This window comes from Myxine glutinosa, chromosome 4 (genome assembly GCF_964187855.1).
Source record: "Myxine glutinosa chromosome 4, kmMyxGlut1.1, whole genome shotgun sequence".
In the NCBI taxonomy this organism is placed as follows: domain Eukaryota; kingdom Metazoa; phylum Chordata; class Myxini; order Myxiniformes; family Myxinidae; genus Myxine; species Myxine glutinosa.
This window is the reverse complement of record NC_136264.1, coordinates 99,386,101-99,412,881: the sequence shown is the minus strand read 5'-3', so window position 1 is coordinate 99,412,881 and position 26,781 is coordinate 99,386,101. Positions and strand designations below refer to the sequence as shown.

Here is a 26,781-nt window from a genome sequence, read left to right as displayed (position 1 = left end):
GAAAGATTTCATATCTGAAGCAATGATGGATTCCATGACTTTGCTGATAATTGGGAGAAGGCTGATTGGTCTGTAGTTGCTAGGATCTGTTTTTGCACCTTTTTTGTGCAAGTGATGTTGGCTGATTTCCAAGCAGATGGCAGATGACCTTGAGCAAAAGAGAGGGTGAAGAGAACAGAAAGAGGGAGTGAAAGAGCGGAAGAACATGATTTTAGGACCCGTGGGCTGATGCCGTCAGGACCAGTTGCAGAATCAGAGTCGAGGGTTGACAGAACCTTTTCCACCTTGTCAGGAGGAAAGGACACAGAGTCCAGGAGCAGCTGGGTACGACTGGGTACGGTGGGTACAGAGAGGGGTGGGTTTGGGACACAAGATTTCGAGGCAAACACAGAGTTGAGGCATTCAGCTTTTTCACGTGCGGAGTCAGCCGTTAAGCCGTTTGAGGTGAGGGAGGGGATGGAGAGGGAACAAACACCAGAAACAGATTTGACCAGACGCCACCAGGATTTGGAAGAGGGAGACAGAAAAGAGAGTTTGGTCTTGAGAACGGTGAGATATTGTTTCCTGGCTCTCCTGAGGGTGGACACACTTGTTTCGGGCTTTGTGAAAGGAAATGAGATTTCCTTCCGTTGGATTTGCTTTCCAGGAGACGAAAGCAAGTTGTTTCAGGGCAACAGCCTCACCACAAGATTCCGTGTACCATGGACGGGAGGAAGGGTATGACAACTGAAGACGAGATGGGATAAATCTGTGCATGAGAGAGAGCAATTTACTTTGAAAGAATTCCCAGGATGAGTTGATGTCAGAGGCGGTAGAGATGGGAGACCAGTCCAGATGATTGATGGCTGCTTGAAGACCGTGCCAGTTGGCCTGAATGAAATGCCAGACTCGTCGACGCTGAGGAGGCTCTCTGAGAATGGTCAGAGAGATATCCACTTTGACAAGCACATGATCAGATGAGCCGATTGGAGCAGAAGAAGAGCAGCAGACATTTTCAGGGAAGTTAGTCATAACCAAGTCCAGAAGAGAAGATGCTCCGTTGACTGAGATCCGGGTCGGGAAATTGACAGATTTTGTCAGTCCCAGTGAGTCGCAGAAGTCCTTTGCTGAAGAGCCATGGCTGGTGAGAGAGGTACCCACACCCAGCCAACTGGCATGGTGACAATTGAAATCACCACATATGAGGAAGAGAGAGTTGGGATGGGTAGATAGAAGTTGGTCCATATTATCAGACAGCGAGATGTAGATGGAGTCATCACTGTTTGGTGGACGGTACAACACACATATGAACAAAAGGTGGGAGCGAAGGGGAAGCCGTACCCAAAGGTATTCCTGGGGGTGAGGTGGAGAGAGGGCAGTGGAGGGCGAGTGAGGAAGAGAGTTTTTTATAAAGATAGCAACCCCACCTCCAGGACGAGGCTCAGGTCTATCATACCGGAGGAGGGAGTAACCTGGGAGAGATACCAAGGCATCAGAGACATCATGAAGGAGGAAAGTTTCTGTTAAGCAGATCACATCTGGTTTGTCAGAAGCAACCTGTATGGCGAGATCAGTCAAGTTTGAGCGAAGGCCCCGGATGTTTGAGGTCCATACCGTTAATGAAGAGGAAGGGGGAGCATCGGATACAGAACAGGGGGGGGGGGGGGTAGGGTAAGATGTGGAAGAGGAGGAAGAGTTAGGGAGAGCTGTTGAAGGTGTGTCAGAGATTTCAGAGAATTCAGAATAGCTTGGAGAAAGGGAAGAATGGGGCGGACAAAAGGTTTGATGGAGATTGGGTGAGGAACAGTGAGGTGTTATTTGAGGAGGGGGAAGAGCGAGGCAGAAGGTTGGGGGAGATGAAGGTGAAAGTTGGAAGGGGGAAGAAGCAGGGAGGATGCTTTGAGGAGGAGGGGTGAGAGTGGAGTCTAGGAGGGGAGGAGGGAGGGAGAGTCTCGGAGGGGAGGGGTGTGGGGGGAGTTTAGGAGGGAGGGGAGGGAAGGGGCAAGGGGGGAGATTTGAAAGGGATGGGTGATGGGGAGGATTTGGAGGGGAGGGGGGATGGGGAAGTTTTGGAGGGGAGGGGGGATGGGGGAGATTTGGAGGGGAGGGGTGAGATTGGATTTTGAAAAGTGTACGATTCATGGGAAACAAACATTTTTTGCAAAATGAGTGAGACCTTCGAGTCAAAAATACGTTTGAGGACGCTGAAGGAGGGGTGGAGTTCTGGAGAGTTTAGGGAATGTAGAAAAGATGAACTGTAAGAGATGGTATTATTATTATTTTTTGGAATGAATAGATTTGGTGAGCAAGACGAAAGCATCCTTTTGTAGGAGAAGAAGATAGAGAAGCTGATAGAAAACGTGAAAGATGAGGAAGTTGTTGTGGTAGGAGGAGACCTAAATGGTCATGTTGGAAGGAGTATGGACGGTTTTGAGGGAGAACATGGGGGTGACGGATATGGTGTGAGAAATGGAGAAGGTGAAAGGATTTTGGAGTTTGCTGATGGAACTGATTTGTTGATTTGTAACACTCAGTTCCAGAAAGGGGATAATAAGCTTGTTACATACACGTCAGGTGGGTCGACGACAACCGTTGACTACCTGATGGTGCGTAGGCGAGATAGGGGGCACCTCCGGGACACAAAGGTGATCCCGGGGGAGGAGGCTGTTTCACAGCACCACTTGGTTGTCTGCGACGTAAGGGTGAAAGGTGCGAGGAGAGCTCGGCGGGTGAAGTACCAACCGAGAATGAAGGTGTGGAGGTTGAAAGAGGTGACAGTAAGGGAGGCATTAAAAGAGAGGCTGAGTAGGGCAGAGGATGATGTGGTTGAGCTTGAACATGGTTGGATGTCAATGAAGGATAGTCTGTTGGTAGTCGTTGGTGAAGTATGTGGATGGACAAAAGGACCACCGCGGCACTCGGAAACATGGTGGTGGGATGATGAAGTTGGAAAGAGGATTGACGAGAAGAGGAAGAAGTTCAAGGAGTGGCAGAAGGCGAAGGGTACGGGAGCAGAAAAAGCAGAGCATGAAAGTTATAAGGCAGCCAAGAAGGCTGCAAAGAAAGAGGTAGCAAAGGCGCAGGAGGCATGGAGGAAAATGTTCGGAGAACGCTTGGATTCGGAAGAGGGTCAGAGAGCGGTATTCAGGATTGCAAAGCAGATAGCGAAAGAGAGGTGTGATGTGATGGGGGGGGGGGGGGGTGAGTTGCTTGAAGGATGAAGTGGGACAAATCGTTGTGGACCCAGATGGAATTAAAGGAAGATGGAAAAGATATATGGAAATGCTGTTGAATACAGAGAATGAATGGGATGGCAACATCAAGAGTAACCCAGTTTTAGGACCGGCAGAGAAGATAACTGAGGAGGAAGTTGAGGAAGCGATAAAAGCAATGAAGAGTAGAAAAGCGGGAGGGCCGACGGGAGTTGTGGGAGATATGTTGAAGGCAGCAGGAAGTTGGGGTGTGAAGAGAATGACAGAGATCTGTAATCTGGCAGTGAAAGAAGGCCGCATTCCAGTGGATTTGGAACCGAGTACCCTCGTCCCTCTATACAAGGGGAAAGGTGACCCTCTGGAGTGTGGCTCGTACCGAGCGATAAAGTTATTTGAGCATGGAATGAAGGTATTGGAAAGGGTGTTGGAGAGGAGGATAAGGAAGAAGGTGAAGATCGACGAAATGCAGTTTGGATTTATGCCAGGAAGAGGAACGACAGACGCGCTCTTTATTGTGAGGCAGTTGCAGGAGAAGTACATGGAGAAGAGGAAGAAGTTGTTTCTTGGGATTGTTGATCTGGAGAAAGCATTCGATAGGGTTCCACACGAAGTATTGACATGGGCATTGAGGAAGTTAGGAGTGGAGGAATGGTTGATCAGAGTAGTGATGGCAATGTACAAAAGAGCGCGCACAGCTGTAAGGACGAAGGACGGGAACAGTGGTGAGTTTGAGGTGAAGGTGGGAGTGCATCAGAGGTCGGTACTAAGTCCACTACTATTTGTAGCTGTGATGGAGGTGCTGGCTCAGAACGTAAAGGAGGGTTTACCGTGGGAGTTGTTGTATGCAGATGATCTGGTGTTGATTGCGGAAAGTATGGATGGACTGAAGGAAAAGATGAACAAGTGGAAGGAATGTATGGAGACAAAAGGTCTGAAGGTGAATATAGGAAAGACGAAGGTGATGGCAAGTGGTAAAGCATGTGGTGAGGTGGAAAGAACTGGGAAGTGGCCATGTGCTGTGTGCAGGAAGGGTGTCGGAGTGAACTCCATTCAATGTACAATGTGCGCTGAGTGGGTTCATCAAAAATGTAGTGGTCTGAGAGGGTCATTAACCAGTGTGGCAGCTACATTCAAATGTAAGGTGTGCACAGAGGGAGCTGCAGATGGAGGAAATGTTGAGTTGGACCTTGGAGACGGCATGAAGCTGGAAGGTGTGAAAACATTTTGCTACCTCGGAGACATGCTGAATGGAGAAGGTGGATCAGACACGGCAACGGTTGCTGGAGTGAGATGTGCATGGAAGAAGTTTCTGGAACTGAGTGGCGTGCTGATGGAGGGGAGTGTCGTTGAAGCTGAAGGGAAAGGTGTATGCTGCATGTGTGAGAAGTGTTATGATTTATGGGAGCGAGACATGGGTCATGAATGTAGAGCAGCAACGAAGGCTGGAAAGGGTGGAAATGCGAATGGTTCGGTGGATGTGCGGAGTATCGTTGAGAGAGAGGAAGACAAATGATGAATTGCGAAAGATGCTGGGAATAGAGCCTGTGATTGATGCTGTGAAGAGGAACTGGTTGAGATGGCTTGGTCATGTGTTGAGGAAGGATGAAAGTGACTGGTTGAGAAGAGTGATGGAAATGAATGGAGAAGGAAGGAGAGGACGGGGAAGACTGAGAAAGGCTTGGCAAAAATGGTGGAAGAAGAAATGGGGGCAAGGGGGTTAACAAGGAGAGATGCAGAAAATAGGGAAAAATGGAGAAGATTGTCATGGGGACCGCAAGGCTAACCCCCGCTCTAGCAAGGAAAATGGCCTTAAAATGCATGTTGTTTGTTGTTGTTGTATAATTCAGCTTTTACTCGTGGCCGTAGAAGATTGACTACTATAATTCAGCTCAGCTTTTAATTGCGAAATGGGCCCAGCCTGGCCGAAGTGGCCTCGACCAGCCTTGGCACCTCGCCTATAACCTTCCCGGGGCCCGTCCCGACATTTTAAGTTCTTTTTGAATGAATTTACTATGATAATTCAGCTTTTACTCGTGGCCATAGAAGATTGACTACAATAATTCAGCTCAGCTTTTCATTGCGAAATGGGCCCAGCCCAGCCGAGGTGGGCCTTAACCGGCCTCGCCACCTGGCCTATAACCTTCCCGGGGCCCGTCCCGACATTTTTTGTTTTAGAGGTTTCCGCCTATCTTTCACTGTTCAGGAGATTAGCGCGTGCAAACAAACAAGCAAATAAAAACTTATATATATATATATTTTATATATATACTTTTATATATATATATATATATATATATATATAAAAGATAGATAGATAGAAGACAGATAGATAGAAGATAGATGGTGATGAGAATCATTATAGAATAGTCTCACTGGTACAATAACCCAATTACAATACAGTGGTACCTCGGCTTACGAGTGCCCCAACGTACGAGTTTTTCGGGATACGAGCCGTCGCTCGGGCGGTTTGTTGCTTTGGGATACGAGCCGAGATCCGATGTACGAGCTCAAAAAATTTATTTTTTTGAATTTTCCGGTTGTGGCTTCCGGTTCCGGTCACGTGGTTATCTTGCCGTGAAAGCATCTCTGCTTGGATATAAAACACGCAATCGTCGAAATACATTAGCGAGGAATCTCCTTACTCCAGCCGGTGACGTCATCGGCGGGGATCCCCGCCTCCAGAGTGGCTGGTCACGTGACCGCCAAAGCGTGTCGCGCGTGCGGGTATAATGAGCTACACCTGTGGATCACGTGACCACGGAAGCACGCCTCGCTTGAGAGGCATGGCTTTCGGTTTGCGTTTTGCTTTAAAAGGCGCGATAAATGGGCTTTTGAGTGTTAGCGGTTCATGGCGTTGACGGTTCATGACGGTTCATGGTCAAAAACCCATTACATCAATTTTACCAGGCACTGTACAGTAAGTACAGTGGACACCAAATGCACGGTGGAAGGCTAGAAGTAGAAGATCGTCCAAGACAAGTGAGAATAAGCCATACTTTGGAGATGACGTCATTCGCTGGTCCGATAACCAAAGATGTGGTATAAAAAACCAGGTGAGCTAACAATGCAGCAATGAAGGAATTCGGCCAAGGCACCGGCACACAACGACCTACCTACATCGAAAGACTCAATGCCAATGGTGACAGAAGCCAAGACGGCCGGCTTAAACACCGCCGAAAGACCACGGTGTACCAACTTACGATGCAGAACATCTTGCACTTAATATGATGACAACAGGTGCCGTACATATCGTAGAAATCGTACATATCGTAGAAGGAGTACGATCGTACTGCCTCGCCAAGTCGACAACACGCACACCTCACCTGGCATGCTCTTCTCCTCTGCTTAATAAAACCAGTTTATTTCTTTACATTCTCTTGTATTATGTACAGTATATACGAGGTCGTGCTTGTTTATACATTATTTGTTATTTATAAAGTACATTTTTGTTATTTAAAAGCACCTAACAAAAAAAATTGGTGTTTTTTTTTTGAGGCTGGAACGGATTAATAGCATTTCAATGCATTTGAATGGGAAAATTTGCTTTGACTTACGAGCGATTTGGCTTACGAGCTCCATCACGGAACGGATTAAACTCGTAAGCCGAGGTACCACTGTATATCTTTCCAGCAAGGATTCTTTTCATATCTAAGAAGTATTTTGGTGTCATGACTCACTTCACACATGGGCCACAGATGACAAGGTTAATCAATGAATAAATTCAGTAATTACTGGAGTCAAATCACCGAAAAGGAATTGCATTTGATGGAGGGCAATGCAATATATCACATGCAACACGAACTGCAGGTTCAATTTTCTCACGCGTTTCAATAAGAGTTCCTTAAAAGAAAAATTCAAACCACACCAGTAAAATCTGTATAATGAACTCAAAACTATTGAGAGAGAGATCCTATCCTGAGGCCTCTGTGCTGACCTGTTGGGATGCACTTCTTGGGAAATTGAACCAATGAAAAATAAAAACTGCACTTGCTATGCTTTCAGCATGCAGGTCCATTTAGCTGCACAAGCAGATATTTTTACACCTGAAGTTTGTCCGTCCTTCTCGGTGCTGGCAACCGATTACTCGGAAGCCTGTATACAGCTGATAACACGCCACACAAACGTGACAGACCATGTGACGGATTTTTTTATCAGAAGTCCAAAATAAATAAAATAAGAAAGTTAAATCTTTTATTTTGAGTCAAATAACTATACATGTTTGGAAGTTACCTTTCGTAGGCTGCTCACTTTTTCTTAATCTTCACAAGCACAGATCCCCTTTCATCATTCGCTTGATGTTCACAAAGCACTTGCTGGTAGTTTGATGAAGTATACTTGGTTTGTTTGGTTTTAAACACAACGCCCAAACACGATTGTTCTTATTTCCACAATTCATTAAAATTTTTCACTCAAATCCTCCCAGCTTTGTAGTCCATAACACTCCGTTGGTGCGGCTGCGCTTTGGATAGGGTTAGTAGAATGCAAAAGGGGTTTGAGATACCTCACGGCACTATTGGACGGTTAAAAGAACCTGCCTCATCAGAGACCATCGGCACAACTCGCGCTTGCTCGTTTTGCATTCAAACCAGATATACTTGGTCATAACTATGCACATATTTTGCATGAAATTGACCATTACTCTGACATTTTTATTTATTTCCTCCATTTGGCTTGTTACTTGCAAAATCGAAGATTTTTCAAGTATATTGGTCGGTTCCGTTTGTGGTTCTGTCTGTTTGTTTGTCTGTTTGTCACCGGCCTACAGGTCACAATTCTAAACCGATCGTCACGAAACTTCACCACGTTGTACAAGTCGTCCCAATTGAGAAGCCTATTGATTTTGAGGTCAAAGGTCATCTGGAGGTCAAATTTCTAAAATCGCCATTTTTAATCCGATTGACTTGAAAATTGAATAACATTTGTATATCAAGTCACTAAATAAGGAAACCAACCATTTTTGAGGTCAAAAGGTCAAAGGTCAACTCAAGGTCAACCTTCCAAAATCATCATTTTTCATCTGAAAAATCGTCACTTTTCTTCCCATTGACCCGAGCTTTGATCAAGATTGTCAATTTTAATCTTGATGAAATGGCCAATTTGCTGTATCAATGGAATTTGTTTCTTGGGGATTGGGGGGGGGGGGGGGCGTATTTTGCAAGTATCGTGCTTGTATCATGACGTATGAAGTATCATGACGTCTTCTTGTTTTGACTTTTAACATGTGCTGAAAGCTTTTTTCACCAATTTTCTCTCATTTACTGCGTGGACTGTGCTTCCCCGCTGATGGACCTCTGGTAGCTTGTAACTGTTGCTGCGTTTTTGCCTGAGGAAGAACTGCTGAAATCTATCTATCCGGGTTCTTCCCAACATCCTTGTTCCTTTCACATTTCTTTCTACTTTTTCATATCCCTCTTTATTCATTCTAATTATTGCTTCTTCTTTATTTCTCTCTTTCTTTATCTATATGTCTTAGGAGAAGTGAATAATTGCAGAAAATTTTCTGGAAGGTTCACTTGGCTGCACTCTTTATTCTTTATTTATTTCTTATCTTATTCTTATCTTATTTATTTCTATTTTTTATTCTCTTTATTTATTTTTATGGGTTTGAGGGTAGAGTAGAGGAGTAGAGGCTGAAACCCGAATCCTATCCAGGTTCCTCCTGATGACTCCATATCTTTGCTCTTTACCTCTTTGGGTTCCTTCTGATGACTACAATGCAGGATTTGGTTTACTGCTTCATTACAAAATAATACCAATTTAGATTCACTCTGAGCTGCAACCACATGATTATATAATTCCAGGCTCAGGTTAAGTGACATGGCATGACAAAGATTGGCATGGCAAATAGGAAGGAAAACGAAAAGCTAAAAAAGTATTAAATTGACTGCCGAAGAGAAAGGAATAATTTGTAAAGACTTTCAAAATATAAAAAAAAGGAAAGGGTGACAGCAAAAACAGGGAGAGATGAGCAAACAACAAACCATGTGACTGTGGAAATAAGGAGGGGTTGAAAACAGACAAACAAATAATTAACCAAGCAAGGCGACATCTGAAGCAGTTGTTCGAAAACAAACATACATATTACCTTGCACACTAATAAAGTAACAGGATATCTGTGCACAAGCTCCTGAATTGTGTTGAGGGTTTTCGTTTCCACAACTGATACGTCGAGGTGAATATAGCTTGCCTCAAGTCCACAGTGAGCTACCATACCCTACAGGTCCTTTTCACAGTGACCGCAGGCTTATGAAGTAGCTGATCCACACATCATAAGCAGGACAAGGACGTTAATAGCCATCGGTGTACTTTTACATGCATTACAAGGACATGATAGGAAGACGGACAAATCCACATGGCATGTGGGATTTGAACCTGGTGACCCTGGAGCAATAGCTCGGGCGTCAGATGGGAACACCAACAGGCCAAAGCAAACACTAACTTTGTACAAACACCATGTATACCTGAGGGGAGGCTCTGCCTGGTTGAGTGTCGGCAGAAAGTATCAGCTTTTGAAAACCAGCATGGAAATTTCGCTTTGATAGCAGATAATGGCGATGACACAAACACATCGTTTTAAAAACAAGGAAGTTTGATGACCATTATGGAAAATAAAATTATGCAGTTTCTTTTTCTAGTTTCTATTTCGAATCTTGCTTCATTTCAGGGACTGAAGGAAGTGAGAAAGCACCATGGGAACTTCTGCAAATGTGTGATTAGAAATAAAGTCAATCGTATTGTGAAGACTTACCTTTTAGTTTGCGGCAAACCAGCCTTGAAAAGGAGAAATAATCATCAAAATAACAGCAAAGCAAACCAAAATACAACCGGAACCTAACCAAAACCAAATTGGCTTGTTCTTGCCACCAATCCAATTCATCCACCAAATTTTGTAACAACTCGTACACAATGTTTTGAACTTTGCTAAACAGTATATCGTTTTTGGCCCTTTCTCTCAATGGTGAATAAACCTATTAATTTGCAAATGGTCAGTGGCTTTGACACCAATACAAGTTTTTGTTATGGACCTTAGGCATCAAAAAGCTACATATATCAAACAAACAATTTCAAATGGAGCACATCACAACCATTAGAGCATTTAAATTACCAAAAATGTGGTAGTAAATCGTTGCTCCCAACTTCCCGATCGATGACAGAAGGCACCATTTGCATTTTTGCCACCTTCCTTTTTACCCCATTTAGAATCCTGTGCGAGCATGGGCAATTTGCTAGTCATTTAAAAACTTCACAAACAAGAAATCTCATATCTGGATCTGGATCTTCTTGTCATTTGGTTTTAATCAATCGAATCATTTGGTTCTCGTCACACACCCAACCTGTCCACCAAATTTCGTCCAAATCCATGCATAACTTGAGATATCGTGCTCAGAGAAAAACAGTCTTACAAACAAACAGGGTTGAAAACAACCTCAGTTCACCTTTGGTGGTGGAGGTAATTAGAGTATGCTATTATTTACCAGGTCAGTTAGTGGCAACCAAATATTTTATAAAGTTGGTAAGAAGAAGAGGAAGATCGGCAAGTTCAAGATTAAATTTTGGTAGAGATCAAACACAAAAAAGAAGAGGACCAGTAAGCAGCAATTCTGTGAGAAAAGGACCAAACTCACCTCGGTTGAAGGTCATATTCAAAGTAGCTAAACAATTATGAATATTTAAAATGCCTCAACATATGGGTTGGTTTGATTTGCATTCCCATTTGAGCGCACAGCTCTCAATGCCCTCCCATCCACTTTCTGAATAATCCTCTCCAAGAAGTGCTGTCACTCAAGCTTTTGGGTCTCACTATCTGCCATGATCTTTCCTGGGAAAACCACATTTCAAATCTGGCCTCCAAAGCCAGTCGCCGACTGGGCATCCTCCGTCGTGCGAAGTCCTTCCTTGGCACACCTGAGCTCGTCACCACATACAAGGCTTTCATCCGCAGCTCAATGGAATACTGCTCTCCCTTCTCGGCTGGTGCTCCTGCCTCACACCTAGCTCGTCTTCACGCTGTTGAAACCAAAGCATTCAGAATCATTGGAATCTCCCGCGATGAAGCTAACTCCAAGGGCCTCTCACTCACTCACCGCAGGCAGGTTTGGTGGTCTTTCCGTCTTCTACAGACTCCTCTCTGGCCTTGCCCCCCCAGCTCTCTCTGGGCTCTGTCCCGCAAATATTCCTACAGGTCACACAAGATCTGCCTGCAACCCTCTTATGGTTAAACTGCCAAAATCAAGACTCTCTGCTCACCTTCACTCCTTCATTCCTCTTTTCTCCCACCTCTGGAACAAACTCCCTCACTCTCTTCAATCCCACTCCACCCTCCAGGTCTTTAAAACAGCTGTTCACCACCATCTCTTATCTTCCCCCATCCAAAACCTTGATCTTTTCTACCCCCGCTAATTTCACCCCAATTCCACTTTTTTGAAATACCAACTTCTGTCCTGGAAGTCCTTGGTGTCCTTGTGTTTTATACTTAAACCTTCCCACGCCTCCTCCCCCCAAGTCCTCTCCCTCCCACACATCTCCCTGCTCTCAAATGTTGTGTGCTCTCAAGTGTTTGTGTGCTTCCCCTTCTCTCCCCATCGTCTTCCGCTCCCTCTTTTTATATATTTTGTTTGTCTGGTTGATTTGTTTGTGAAGTAAATGTCAGCTCTTTCACGAGCCTCGATTCAGTATACAAAAAAAAAAAGAAAAAAAAAAAAAGAAGCTAGAATCCCACAATCAAATCTCATGCAAGGTCTCAATTTGGTGCATCATCATCAAAAGTCTTCACAATTAATGTCTACATGCAGTTCTGCCTTGTAATGTGGACCATCGTTATCGATGAAGCAATATGTACAATTGTACATGTACAGTCATCTCGTAGACAGTAGCCTGCAAAAGTATTCACCCCCTCCAAAGTTTTCACATTTTGATGCCACCTGAGCTTATGCAAAGATATTTTCAAATCAAATTTAATATATATAGAGTCTTCAAAAGATACTCCAAAGTGATGAAGCCAAATAATGCAGCTAAAATGTGAATAAGTTAGATTAACAGTGAAAATCAGATGATTCTCAGTTGCATTTAAAGTATTCAACCCCTTTGTCTAATTAACCCTCAATCACTTAAAGAGCAAATTATTTGTTTGAAAAGTTATAAAATAAGTGTACTTGGTTTCAACTGAATGTAATCAGTGGTTTAACTTAAAAATTAAGCTCCTCACTTATGTAAGGAGTTTTAAGGTGCAAATCACTTGGTCAACTAACAAGGCACACATGAAGACCAAGGAGCTTTCCAAAGAAGTCAGACATAAAGTGGTGGATAAGCATCGTTCAGGAGAGGGTTACAAGAATATTTCAAAATCACTCATTATCCCTTTGAGTACGGTGAAATCCATAATTAAGTAGAAGACGTATCATACCACCCATACTCAATCCAGATCAGGTCACTCATCCAAAGTTGGTAGCAAGGCAAGCTGGAAACAAACTGGTTTGGGATGTCAAGGTAAATCCAACAATGACTGAAATATCTGCAACATCTTTGGCCAACATGGGGGTCAGTGTTCATCAATCAACAATATCACGTTCCCTTTACAAAGCTGGCCCTCATGGACATGTGGCAAGAAAGAAGCCATTACTGAAAAAAGACGCATCTAAAAGCTCGTATGGACTTTATGAAAAATCATCTTAATGATAGTGCAGGTGGGTGAAGAAAAGTTTTGCAGACAGACAAGACAAAAATTGAACTTTTTAGTTTAAATTCAAACTGTTATGTCTGACGCAAGCCGAACACTACATATCACCCATTCAACACCATCCATACTGTCTAGCATGGTGGTCGCAGCATCATGTTATGGGGCTGCTTTTCATTGGCAGGGACTGGCAAACTTGTCAGGATATAAGGGACAATGAACAGTGAAAAGTACAGGAGAATCCCTGATGAAACCGGATTGCGTCAGCCATGAATCTGAAACTGGGTAGGAGGATTCACATTTCAGCAGGACAATGATCCGAAGCACAAAGCTAAACCCACACTGGAGTGGCTGAAAAAGAAGAAAATAAATGGTGAGTAGCCCATCAAAGTCCTGTCTTGAACCCAATTAACATTTATGGTGAGCCTTGAAAATGAACTGAAACCGACTACCCTCCCATCTACTTTCTGAACAATCCTCTCCAAGAAGTTCTGTCACTCAAGCTTTTGGGTCTCTATCTGCCATGATCTTTCCTGGGAAAACCACATTTCCAAGCTGGCCTCCAAAGCCAGTCGCCGACTGGGCATCCTCCGTCGTGTGAAGTCCTTCCTTGGCACACCCGAGCTTCCTCACCACAAACAAGGCTTTCATCTGCAGCTCAATGGAATACTGTTCTCCTCTCTGGGCTGGTGCTCCTGATTCACACCTAGCTCGGCTTCACGATGTTGAAATCAAAGCTTTAAGAATCATTGGAATCTCCCGCGATGAAGCTAACTCCGATGGCCTTTCACTCACTCACCGCAGGCAGGTAGGTAGGTAGGTAGGTAGGTAGGTAGGTGGTCTTTCTGTTTTCAGACTCCTATCCGGCCGAGCTCCCCCTGCTCTATCTGTGCTCTGTCCCCAAAATATTCCTACAGGGCGCACAAGATCTGCCTGCAACCCTCTTATGGTTAAACTGCCAAAATGAAGACTCTCTGCTCACCTTCACTCTTTCATTCCTCTTTCCTCCCACCTCTGGAACAATCTCCCTCACTCTCTTCAATACCACTCCTCCCTCCAGGTCTTGAAAACAGCTGTTCACCACCATCTCCTATCTTCCCCCATCCAAAACCTTGATCTCTTCCACCCCACGTTAATTCAAATCCTGGAAGTTCCAGCAGTGTCCATGTGTTTTATACATCTCCCACCTCCCTCCCCCCCCCCCCCCCCACCTTCCCATGCCTCCTCCCCTCCAAGCCCTCTCCCTCCCACAGATCTTCCGATGTGCCCGTTCTCTGCTGTTGTGCTCGTGTGCTTCCCTCTCTCTCTCTCCCCATCTTGTCTCTCGCTCCCTTTATTGTATGTTTTGTGTGTCCGTTTGTTTTTTGTGATTGGTGTTAGCTCCTACACAAGCCTTGACCTTGTATACAAAAATAAAAAAATTAAGTCCATCGATGGTCCCCATCAAACTTGGCAAAACTAGAGCAATTTTCAGGTGAAGAATGGGCAAAGATTTCACCATGTCACTGCAAAGCTGGTGGAGACTACTAAAAAGACTCAGTTATCATTGCTGCAAAAAGTGCTTCCATCAAGTATTGACCTAAAGGGCTGAATACTTTTGCAACCAATGAATTTTGATTTGTACATGATTTTGTCAGTATTCCTGACATGTAACCTTCAACGATAAGTGTTTAGTCTTATCTGTTCAGTTGTGAATAAAAAAGGACATTTGGAAAAATTGTTTTTTACATCATTCATAATTCATCGGAATGTGGGATTATTGGAAGGGGGTGAATACTTTTGCAGGCCATTGCATATACATAGTGGCCACAAAGTCCCGATGCATAATAGTGCGTCCTCTGTTACTTATTTGTTTTCCACGTATGGATTCAGCATGACCGACACAAGTGAGTACACGATAGAAGAGCGTCTGATTACTTGTGTTTGGGTTCACGACCGCGCGCAAGAAGGAGAAAGTTTTGAAGTCATAAGGACAAGATTTGTGCAGAGGTTCGATAAGCCAGTTCCTACGCTCAACACCATGCAGGCATAGGAGAAAAAGGTTTTTTCAACGGAGTGTCCTTGATTTGACTTGATTTAGAGTAAGGCTCTTCTGCAGTGATTTCCCACCATTAAATCAAGACAAAGCGTATTTTTTTTTGGGATGAGTGCCATTTACCTCAGCAATCGATCCAGGAATGTTTATTTCTGGTGCAAAGAAAATCCTTATTTTTATGAGGAAATTGAACAGCAATTTCAGAAGATCACTTGATAGGGCCATATTTGTTTGATACAAGTGTCAATGACACTGCTTATTTGAACATGCTTCAGACGTGGTTTGTTCCACAACGGCGTGAGAGGTCTCGAGGCAACAGCTATCCTGCAACAAGAGGGTGCTCCAGTACATTATGCTGTGGCAGTTGGAGAATATCTCGACGACAAATTCAGTGAACGATGGATTTGACGTGGATCTGAGATACAGTGGCCTCCTCGAAGTCCGGACTTAACAACATGTGACAACTCGCTTTAGGGCATTGTGAAAGAGGAAATTTCTCATCTCCCCTAACAACAGTTGAAGACCTCAAAACAGCTGTCAGGGGCTGTTTTTATGACCTCCAATCCTCAACATGGAAGAAGATGCCCAAAAGAACATGGAGAAAAATTCAACATTGTGCTGAGAATGGAGGAGCATACAGATAAATTCTAACCAAATTCTAACTGCATGCATAGGGCATTGGTGGCCACTCTGTACAAGCTTTTCCAACAGCTTTGAATAATTGTGATGAAAACTATCATCCGAAAAAGATGCAGCGCAGATGACAAATTGACGATTGAATAATCATCATACAAAGAGACATCAGAAAGGAAGTTAATCATCAAAGAATGGCCAATGAGGACACCACAAGCAGAATCGATCCCAAAAACTACCTTTGGAAATACTATTCATGAATGAAATGAATGAATGATCGTTTTAAGGCCATTTTCCCCGCTAGAGCGGGGGTTAGCCTTGCTGGTCCCATGACAATCATGGTTCCCTGTTTGAGACAATGTTTTTATGGCCGGATGCCCTTCCTGACGCCAACCCTTGGTCACGCTCTTACGATGCGCAGGGATACGGTGTACCTATTCTAAACCGGGGTAGACACCGGGATCATTCATCCCAGCAAGCTGGTACTCAATTTGCCGACCTCAGAAGGATGACAGGCTGAGTCAACCCCCCCTGGCGTTAATTCAGCGATCGACCGGGATTCGAACCCAGGATCCTAGGATCCCAAGCCGGCACCCTAACCGCTAAGCCAACACCAGGAAATACTATTCATGATGATAAATTATTTACAAGATCCACGTCAGAATGGAAAACAGTCGAGTTGACAAGCATATGGTGCCATGTTTACGTAAATGTAATCTTCATGGTTTTGGCACTACTGAGAAATTAACTTTTGCCCCGCAAGCAAGCCGTATAGCGATGTGAAGCATTGTGGTTATAATTGAACCTGAATTGAATTGAATGAACCTTTCATTAGCTGGCTCTAAACCTGCCCTAGGTCATGTCACGACTCATAAGGACCCCATAAACACACGAGGCAAGTGAAAAATCATACACATGGTGGGGACAGAAGGGAAGATCCAAATTTGGCATTACTTCTACTTTTTGCATTTTGAATGAAAGATTATTAAATTACAACTTTTAAAGAGAAATGAGACTTCATGGGCATGAGTGAGAGCTAAGTTAATAGTCCAGAGGAGCCAATGCTATCTCGAAAAGAAAAGTTTGTTGGGTGGGACTCCCACAGCATGCGGATGTAGATTGCACCTTGAGCAGCCACCCCATTGCAAGAGCATTACATGCCAAGCCCACATGGCGAGCAGCTGCCAGCCTCGTGCTATGCCAGCAGTATCGAAAGCCACTGCATGCACACGTTTGCAAAAAGAGCAACAGACATTTTTAAAGACATGCATGAGTGCAACTCAACCTCCAGTGACCGGACCGTAGCATCAAACTTTTCAGTTCCTTCATGAAAAACAAAACCTGTGTGTTTATACTGTATTTGCAAAGAGAAAGTTGCGGAATCATTAACAGATATATTGTTCACTACTGGCGATGGATTTTAACATTTTCTGTCGTTAAAAATGCACGGGAACAAGTCATTCCAAAAACAGATCAATTTTAAAGTTCCATTCTGTTGCAAAATGTAACTGTGGTGTCAATGGTCTTTCTGAGATCGAAGCTCATGGAAGAGCAAAGTAACAGATTATGAACTGACAGTGGGGGTAACAGTTGGACATACTCGTAATAAGCAAGGGAATGAAGAAACAGGAAAGAGAGAGAGGATGTGAGGAAACAGGAACCTGCATAGAAGACCACCGGGTTAGACAGGCTAAATACCAAATGTGAATTCAAAAATTTTCAAAACTGATGACATGGTCTTTCTGTCTTCTACCGACTCCTCTCTGGCCTTGCTCCTCCTGCTCTGTCTGTGCTCTGTCCCCCAAATGTTCCTGCAGGACGCACAAGATCTGCCAGCAACCCTCTCCGGGTGAAACCGACAAATCAAGACTCTCTGCCCACCTTAACTCTTTCATTCTTCTTTTCTCCTTTATAATCTCCCACACTCTCTTCAATCCCACTCCTCCCTTCAGGTCTTCAAAACAGCTGTTCACCACCATCTCTTATCTTCCCCCATCCAAAACCTTGAACTTTTCTACCCCTGTTAAAACACCCCAAATCCACCTCTTTCAATCCCCAACTTCTTTCCTGAAATTCCTAGTTGTGTTCATTTGCTTTATATAGTGTACCCCTCCCGCCTCCCCCAGCCCCCCCCCCCTCCCACTCCACAGATCTACAGACGTCCCTGTTCTCTACTGTCTCTCTTCTTTTCTCCTTTATAATCTCCCACACTCTCTTCAATCCCACTCCTCCCTTCAGGTCTTCAAAACAGCTGTTCACCACCATCTCTTATCTTCCCCCATCCAAAACCTTGAACTTTTCTACCCCTGTTAAAACACCCCAAATCCACCTCTTTCAATCCCCAACTTCTTTCCTGAAATTCCTAGTTGTGTTCATTTGCTTTATATAGTGTACCCCTCCCACCTCCCCCAGCCCCCCCCCCCCTCCCACTCCACAGATCTACAGACGTCCCTGTTCTCTACTGTTGTTGCGCTTGTGTGCTTCCCTCTCTCTCCCCCTCTTATCTCCCGCTCCCTTCATTCTATGTTTTATGTGTCTGTGCATGTTTTCATGTTCAATGTGTTAGCTCTTACACAAGCCTAGATTCTGTATACAAAAAATAAAAATCCAAAAAAAAAATCTTCAATTTTTTTTTAAAAGATGGAAAATGACCCTCAATAACCCACTTGAACATTTGATACTCAAATGAAGCATTAAAGCAGCTCCTTTGTTTTCAAAACACATGATAATCAATTCGCACATGAGAAAATCAACAAGTTGAATGATCAAATGTATCCCTCATCGGCAAAACACGGTTCAAACAAGAAAATAGAGGAAATATGAGAAATATCTGTGGGTCAGAGGCGTCGAGCTCGTATCATTTCCTCTTAATACAAGCGAGTAGCAACAGTGGTTCAAAAACACAAAAACACACACACACACACACACACACACACACACACACACACACACACACACACACACACACACACACACACACACACACACACACACACACACACAATTTTAGATGTTGCCCAAGAACCAAATAACCAATATTATTTATTACATCTCCCACTACTTAACGCCCAAAGCCCCAAACCCCCCCCCCCCCCCCACCCACCCACCCACCCCTCTAAATTAATAATAAATATCATAATTTAAAAAATTGTTTTTAAACTTACGCCTGTGCATTAACAAGCCCCATAAATGACCTTCCCATCACAGTTAAGACTCACCCAAATCAGATACAGCATCTCTCACAGGGAAGTCTGCCTGGTGCATCTCGCTCTCGTAAATATAGCTGGCACAGGCTTTGAGCATTTTTCACGACATGAGGATGTCCTTTGCCAAAGGGGTGGTAGCCATTACCTTGTTGGTAATGACACACGGCATCGTCTTCCCAATTTTCAGACGTCCATTATATAAACCACCAAGCATGCAAATCACCAAGCACGCGATGTTCATAGGAGGCACTCCCATAGGGTTCAAAGTTCACTCAACAGCTATGGTCAAGGGTTTGCGTAGGAGGCGCCCTGCACTTGTTCATATCGGTGGGAGCTCGCAGTACGGAAAGCTGCAAAACCTCAGGCCTTTCGGCTAACGCATAAAGCTATATAACTTTTTTGTTGTGCAGAGCCAAACCCCTTTCTCTAAGGTACCTTTCCAAGTATTTCCGACTTTTTAGAAGATTTGTTAGCCATTTTAGGTAGCAATCCTAATCTTGCACACACAAAATACATTAGCATGCCCTGATGACCACTGTTCCGAGGCATTTCTGTGCATGTGCTCCAAGCATTCTCAGAGGATTAAGTAATTTCAAAAGTCCCATATCCTGCGTTAATCACTTTCTCCTCAATGATACCCTTCATCTACAATGTTGGTAGCACGACAGCAAATTAAAATCTTGAATCAAAAAGACTGCCCACCGATCGTTAACAACGCTAACTGCTAGTTGCACATTTGCCTTTGCACATGTAACGGTGCAAGCATAACGAAGCCACAATGGGCTCACATATCTTGGCCTCAAGCACAATTGGAGACGAGTCTTAATTGAGTGCACAGGTCTGAACATGTCCATAAATCAAAGTACAGCTTATGAAGTCAGTAAAGAAAACAAACCAGTAGATCAGGCCTCACATGCGTGCACAATGCATAAAATGTTGTTGAATAAAACGTTATGCATTATGAAAAGGTATCCAAAGTTGACCGTTAACACGATTCCACTGATGCAAGGATTAACGATCAAGGATAGACCCCCCTTTACCTCATTCCACCACCGCCCCTTCACCCTATCCTCTCCCCCAACCATTTCCTTTCATTTTTTCTCAACTTAAACAACATTGTGTACATTCCATACCACACCCAGCTCACCCCAATCAAATCCTTCATGGCCACACCTAAACCCCCCCCCCCCCCCCCCATGCCCTCCCCACTTCTTTCTCCAGAGAAGTCTATCGGGACCCAAGCAAAGTCTGCATCATCACTGTTGAAAGTAACTTAAGCAAGTGAACACCATGGCTGTTGGCCACAGGCCTCAATTTGCAAAAAAAAGGTCGTCATTCGTTACACACATTCAAAATTGAAGACCACCAAACTAGTAGAGCTGCCCAAGCAAGGCCTCGATCGGGACTTTTTCCTTTTTTTATGAAAGGTCTAGGCTCATGGAAGAGCTAGGACACAGAACAGATCAGGGCACAACATAAAGGAAACAGGAGGAGAAAGGGAAAATGCAAATAGTAGGGTAGAGGGAAAAGCTAGATGGAGACAGACAGACAAGCGATGCAAGTAACAATGTGGGGTAGAAGGGAACAAAAGTGGCGGACAAGATGGATACATAAGCAACATTTTGGGAGGTGTGGGGGTTGTTTAACGGGTGTAGAAAAAAAAATCATGGCTTTTGATGGGGGGGGGGGGGGGGGTGACCTGAGATGGTGGTGATCAGCTGTCTTGAAGAGGGGAGAGAGGAACGAGATCGAAGAGAGTGTGGAAGGCGGTTCCATAGGCGGGAAAAGAGGAATAATTGAGTGGAGGTCAGCAGTGGTTCTGGATTTAGGCAGTTTCACTAGGATAGGGATGCTGGTAGCCCATGTGCATCCTGCAGATACTTGGGGTGGCGGTGGGGTGGACAGATCACAGAGAGGGCAGAGGGTGCAAGACCAGAAATGAGGCAGAAGAAAAGAAGACGAAGAAGAAGAAAAACCACCAACGGCTAAGTGATAGGCCCATACACTCAGCTTCATTGAGAGAGATTCCAATGATCTTGAAAGCTTTGCTTTCCACGGCATCAAGCCGAGATGGAAAGTGAAAAACAACCATCAGATCGAATAATTCACTTTTGGAAATCCAGGTGTAGTTTCCATTAAAGCAATGCCGAACATTTGATTTCAACAAGGCCCGAGTGATTCCATATTTGGAAGCAACCTGAACACTGCAACCAATCATTTGAAACTCAGCAAAAGTACTTCATACTCGAGCAACAACAATACCGAGCTTTTGCACAACCCATGTGCAACCTCAACAACAAAATGGCGTTTGTCCAGAGAAGCACATTTCGTAGTGTAATCGTAGATTGTCAAAACGAAATGGCCAAAATCCATCCTCAGTTTAAAGCCCGACAAAAAGACTGCGTTGCTGCTCCAGAATGCCCTGCTCCAACCAGGGGTCTTGCTCTTTCAGGATGTTTACCTGTGTAATCCAAGTCAAATGTGTCATCAGAAGTCACAGGTCAACAGCCCATCTTCCTCTTAGAAACTGCCTTCCGTAGCAGCCTTGCTGTAATGAATACCCGCCACCCCATCCTTCACAGCACTTCAATGCCATGTACATTCCTGCAACAACCGACTGCTCATTCTCAGCATCCTTGGTTGACCCATCAACATCCCATCCCCACAATCCCAACATCACATGTGTCACTACAACTCTTCCTGAGCCAGTGGACAGCTCTCATGATAGAAAAGACTAATTTCAAACTTTGTATCTCACAAATAGTTGTTTTCAAAATTGCACACCGACCGTCTGCCGTTTAAAAACCACTACCTGTTCAAAACAACTGTCAAGCACATGATTCAATCATTAAAGAAAAAACATGATACAAATCACCGAAAGCGATTCCTGGCCAAAGGAAAAATGACCGTGAAAGCACAAGCCACACACAGGAAGTGGAACTTCTGGGGAATTTTTTTTTAAACATGGACACACTTCACATACACCAACACGCAAAACCCCCGCAGAACCAAGTTGGTACACTAAATAATGTGGCAGGAAAATGAAAAACATTTTATTGCCACAAATCCATTTCCAGGTTTGCCACAAAAGCAGAGTTTGCACAAGGCTGGAAAAGCTTCAAAAGGTGGTGAGGCGGCCAATACGAGGGCGAATTAATTTTGAATTTAAACTTGATACTGTATTCCATATGCAAGTTCGTCCAAAAGTGTAAATAAATTTAAAATAACAATAATTCAGAACCTCGATACTTTTTGGCACAGCTGCTGGACACAAATCTGGCATCACTTTAAAATCTCAAATCAACAGAGAATGCAATTCTTAACTGAACCACAGGAGTCAAATTTTAAGAAGGGACATTGAATGATTGAATGAAGGGACATTGAATGAAATGAATGATTATGCAACCAAAACTGTGACCTCAGGTTCAAAGACCGAAAACATTTAACAATATAGACTATAGAGCCTCATCTGGGCATATAGATTAAAAACCACCTTTAGAGGCCATTTAGAGGGCATATAGATTACGATACAGTATATCTAAGGAACCAGTATGGGCAAGCTCACTCATTTTTAACTGCACAGTGTGGGCATTGTATATGGATTGCATTAGATCTGCGAATGAAGGATCTATAACTTGGTACATATTGTTAGGGTTTTGAGAACCCTGCACTGTGTAAATTGTGTAAATATGCCCTTTGTAAATAATTCTTTTTGTAAATACCTCCATTCATTGCAAAGGTCAGAGGTCGTCCCCTAGTTAGTCCACATTGCAACACGTCGCGAACAATAGGCCCTTTTCATAGTTATTTCGTTATTATGTGTTCCAGGTAAGGCTGTGTTTCCAATAGTTGACTCTACGTTGCATCAATCAAATAAGATAGGCCCCCTTCAACTTCCCCAATCGTCTCTTTAAAGTGCCAGTCAGGCGGCGTTCGCCGCCGTTGCATTGGGCTGTTTCGTTGGCATCACACCGCCAAAACTCCATTACGCACGAGGCCAAGAACGGAGAAGGGGGGAGGAGCCGCCGGATCACGGGCGTGGCACCAACTCGTCATCAAAGGTGGAGTCAGAGAGCCCATAACCACCAATCAGCACCGCGGTGAGCGAACCGGTAGGCGTGCCCTCGTAGCCCGCGGCTTGATTTCGGGGAGGGCAATAAAAGGAGGAGTGAGGGACTGCTTTCGCGGAGGAGTGAGGGAGCACGAACTGAGAAGTTGAGTTGGAGTAAGAGAGAGGAGGGAGAGTGGAGCGAACATCGAACATTCATTCTTGGCGCGAACATCCTGCGGCGTGTGAGAGTTGGCATGCTCATGGGCGATACCAACCGCGCTGCCTGCCGGGTTTATTTCACCACTGCACCGGAGCGTGGACGTTCAAGCGGGACCTCGACGTCGTGCCGCGATCCCCGGACCTCCCTGCCCGCCCGCTCTGTGGACCTTCTGCCCATCTCATCCTTCCAGCGATTCCTGCCTGCAATCCCCATTCGTGTACGTGAGTTTGTGCTGTCTGTATTGTCGTGGGTATAAGTAAGACTGTTTAAGGATTTTCTCTGTGTCTTCTTCTTCTTCTGTAAATTACTTTCGTGCCTTCTCTTTCTTTGGTTTTGTGTAAATAATTAATAAACCCCTGTTCCTCCTTATTCGTTTGGTTTCATTCTCGTCCGATCGTCTTTGTCTTTTCCCAATTGAGTACCTGTGGTTTAGTCTTTGGTTAACGGCCCACGTCGCAGCTCGCTTCGCTCGGCGCAATCCATCCATTACGCTGCGGCCCGGGCGGGAGTATTTCCTCGCTTACTGGAAGGCGCTGGTACTTAGTTCATAGGAAGAATTGGCCTACTACCCTATTCAGCGCTGACCGGGAGTGGCGAGATACCCCCAGGACCGGTCGGACGGCCAGCTTAACAGGACAAGGGGATTAACCCCCCCCCCCCCCGTTGCTAACGGGAGGGCCGTCCCCCGGATCAGTAACAATATATATTTGCAGTCTCACATTTACTGACGGACTGAGATTACAATGGCTTCTCCCGTTCATGGGGCCGGCAGGATGTTCCCTGTCCCTTCAGGAACGGGCGAGGGTAGGAAGACCGAGCATTTAATGTACAGCTTTACCAGGGTACATAGATTACAGTACATCTGAGAAAGAAGGATCTATATTATACAAGATATATGGACAAGAGTGGCATGCATGCACGCATGCATTAGGCTTGGGCGTTTCTCTACATTTTTTTTCTATACTGAATCGAGGCTCATGAAGATCTTTTCTGGCACTCAGCTGGTATCTGGATTTTGGTTCCGTGCCCATGATATGTTGCATATTGTGCATGTTTGTGTCGTGTGTATACTGTGCATTGTATAGAAGTCTGTTGGTGATGTGTTATTGTATATGCATTTGCAATGTAGCAGGGAGCTAACTACATGTGGTGTGGGTGTGTGTATGGTTGTATGGGGTGGATATAAAGGATTAATCGGGGATGAATTGTGGTGGTTTGACACATTACAGAAGGGAGGCATCACGTTTTACACATCTAATCTGCTTCAACACGGCACGAGACCTCGTGGTAAAGCAGATTGCTATTTATTTTACATGTTTATTCCAATTGGGAAGTATATTGTCATCAATATGGAAGTCTTCTCTTCGCAACTTGAACACAAACTAGGCAAAAACTGACTTTTGTGTGTATGTTTTGTGAAGAATACTAGCAGAGAACTTGTCCGTAGTTACTGCACTTTTATTAGTGTGGTAATTAACCCGTCCGTAAGGAGATGGTTCCAGCGTTTCCAAACTTGAAACACCTGCTCCCTCCAGGACCAGCCTGTGAAAGGGGGATGTGGGACATCCAGCCGGCCCCAAGCACACATATTATGATTCTGATACAAGGTACTATAGTCTGTCAGCCATCCCTTGATGCTGCCAAAACATGTGTGCGTGCACTACCACCACTACCAACACCAACACACACAGTTTCTTGGGAAGCTTCTCATTGAATCATGAATTAATGAACGTTGACATTGTTATTACAATACATGATTATGAAGGTTACTTTATTATTACGATAACTTAAGAGACGTCGGCTAATTAGTTATAGCTTGTTGGAAGCTATCAGAATTGGTTTCTGAAATAATGCACCGCTTCTCATGGATTCATGAATTATTTATTTCCGGAAAGGGTTTTCCAAGCATTGGCAAATGACGTCCCAGACATAACGCTGTAATGATAACACCAAAGAACCGATTGTTGATGGATGAAGTGAGATAGAGCATAGTAGGAATCGACTCCAGATAATTGGGACCGCAATGGGCAGGTAATAGACTCCGGAGAATCTGGGAATCGAGCCAGCTGTTCTGATGGGGGTGGAGGGTGGGGTGGAAAATCGATTCTAACCAGGTATTTGATTGCTCCTCCAATGCCAAGCACGCATACACTTCTTCTTTTTTTTTGTATACAGAATCGTAATAGCTTCTTCCTACCATTTCAGAATCTGGGATAGCAAGGACAGAGAGGACAGAGAGGACAGATTACAACTCGGAATTGAAACCTTTATTACCACTGGAGGCGTTTAGAAAATAGAACAATGCAGAGTTTAAAGTGAAATAACAACGCAAACGGTACATGCATGAGGAACATTTTATTCAGTGTCATCTTGTGTTCCTATAGCCTGGTGTTGGCTTAGCGGATAGGGTGCTGGCTTGGGATCCTAGGATCATGAGTTCGAATCCCAGTCGATCGCTGAATTAACACCAGGGAGGTTGACTCAGCCTGTCATCCTTCCGAGGTCGGCAAATTGAGTACCAGCTTGCTGGGATGAATGATCCCGGTGTGTACCCCAATTTAGAATAGGCACACCGTATCCCCGCGCATCGTAAGAGGCGACTCAGGGTTGGCGTCAGGAAGGGCATCCGGCCATAAAAACATTGCTTCAAACAGGCAACAATGATTGCCATGGGGCCCGCAAGGCTAACCCCCGCTCTAGCGGGGAAAATGGCCTTAAAATGATCATTCATTCATTCATTCATTTGTGTTCCTATGTTACAAGTGCAGTTTAGGATAGCTCCACAACTGCCCTGGCTGATCGAAGAAGGTGGGATATCCAGCCACCTTGTAGCAAGATGTCAAAATAATGATAACCCAAATGTACTGAAGTAAATCTCTGGTCCCTTTGAATGTTTTAAGCATTTCCACATGAGCTGGCAGCAGTATCATCCACAAGACTTCCACAAAATAATTGAAAAAATCAATACTTTACCATTGAACACTTCATTGAACTCCCCAGGTGGTGCATGCTTCAGAAAGTTTGATGATATGCGCACCTGTGGGGGGAGAGGATTGAAAGTACTTTTATGGGCATGGAAAGCATGGGCAGAGTGCATACATGAAAAACGAACACATCTGCATAACCGCAAGCAAAGCTTTGCAATTCTTTCCTTCCTCAAAAAGCAAACTCAATTCAGCAAAAAAACAACACAAACACACACACACACACGCAGACGCACGCACGCACGCAGAGATACGCACGCACGCAGAGACACGCACGCACGCAGAGACACGCACGCACGCAGAGACACGCACGCACGCAGAGACACGCACGCACGCAGAGACACGCACGCACGCAGAGACACGCACGCGCAAAGACACACACACACGCGCAAAGACACACACACACGCGCAAAGACTCACACACACGCGCAAAGACACACACGCGCAAAGACACACACACGCGCAAAGACACACACGCGCGCAGACACACACGCGCAAAGACACACACACGCGCAAAGACACACACACGCGCAAAGACACACACACGCGCAAAGACACACACACGCGCAAAGACACACACACGCGCAAAGACACACACACACGCGCAAAGACACACACACACACGTGCAAAGACACACACACACGCGCAAAGACACACACACGCGCAAAGACACACACACGCGCAAAGACACACAAACGCGCAAAGACACACACACGCGCAAAGACACACACACGCGCAAAGACACACACACGCGCAAAGACACACACACGCGCAAAGAGACACACAC

The 26,781-nt window shown here is 44.6% G+C and overlaps 1 protein-coding gene across 1 annotated transcript in view; it reads right to left on the bottom strand.

The window, feature by feature from the left end:
• LOC137425038 (F-actin-capping protein subunit alpha-2) overlaps positions 1 to 26,781 on the bottom strand; it is a 95,469-nt gene that overhangs the window by 63,311 nt on the left and 5,377 nt on the right. The window contains exon 2 of the mRNA XM_068113041.2: positions 25,983 to 26,046. Within this exon, the coding sequence (XP_067969142.1) occupies positions 25,983 to 26,046 (64 nt within the window). The remainder of the gene's footprint in view (positions 1 to 25,982; positions 26,047 to 26,781) is intronic.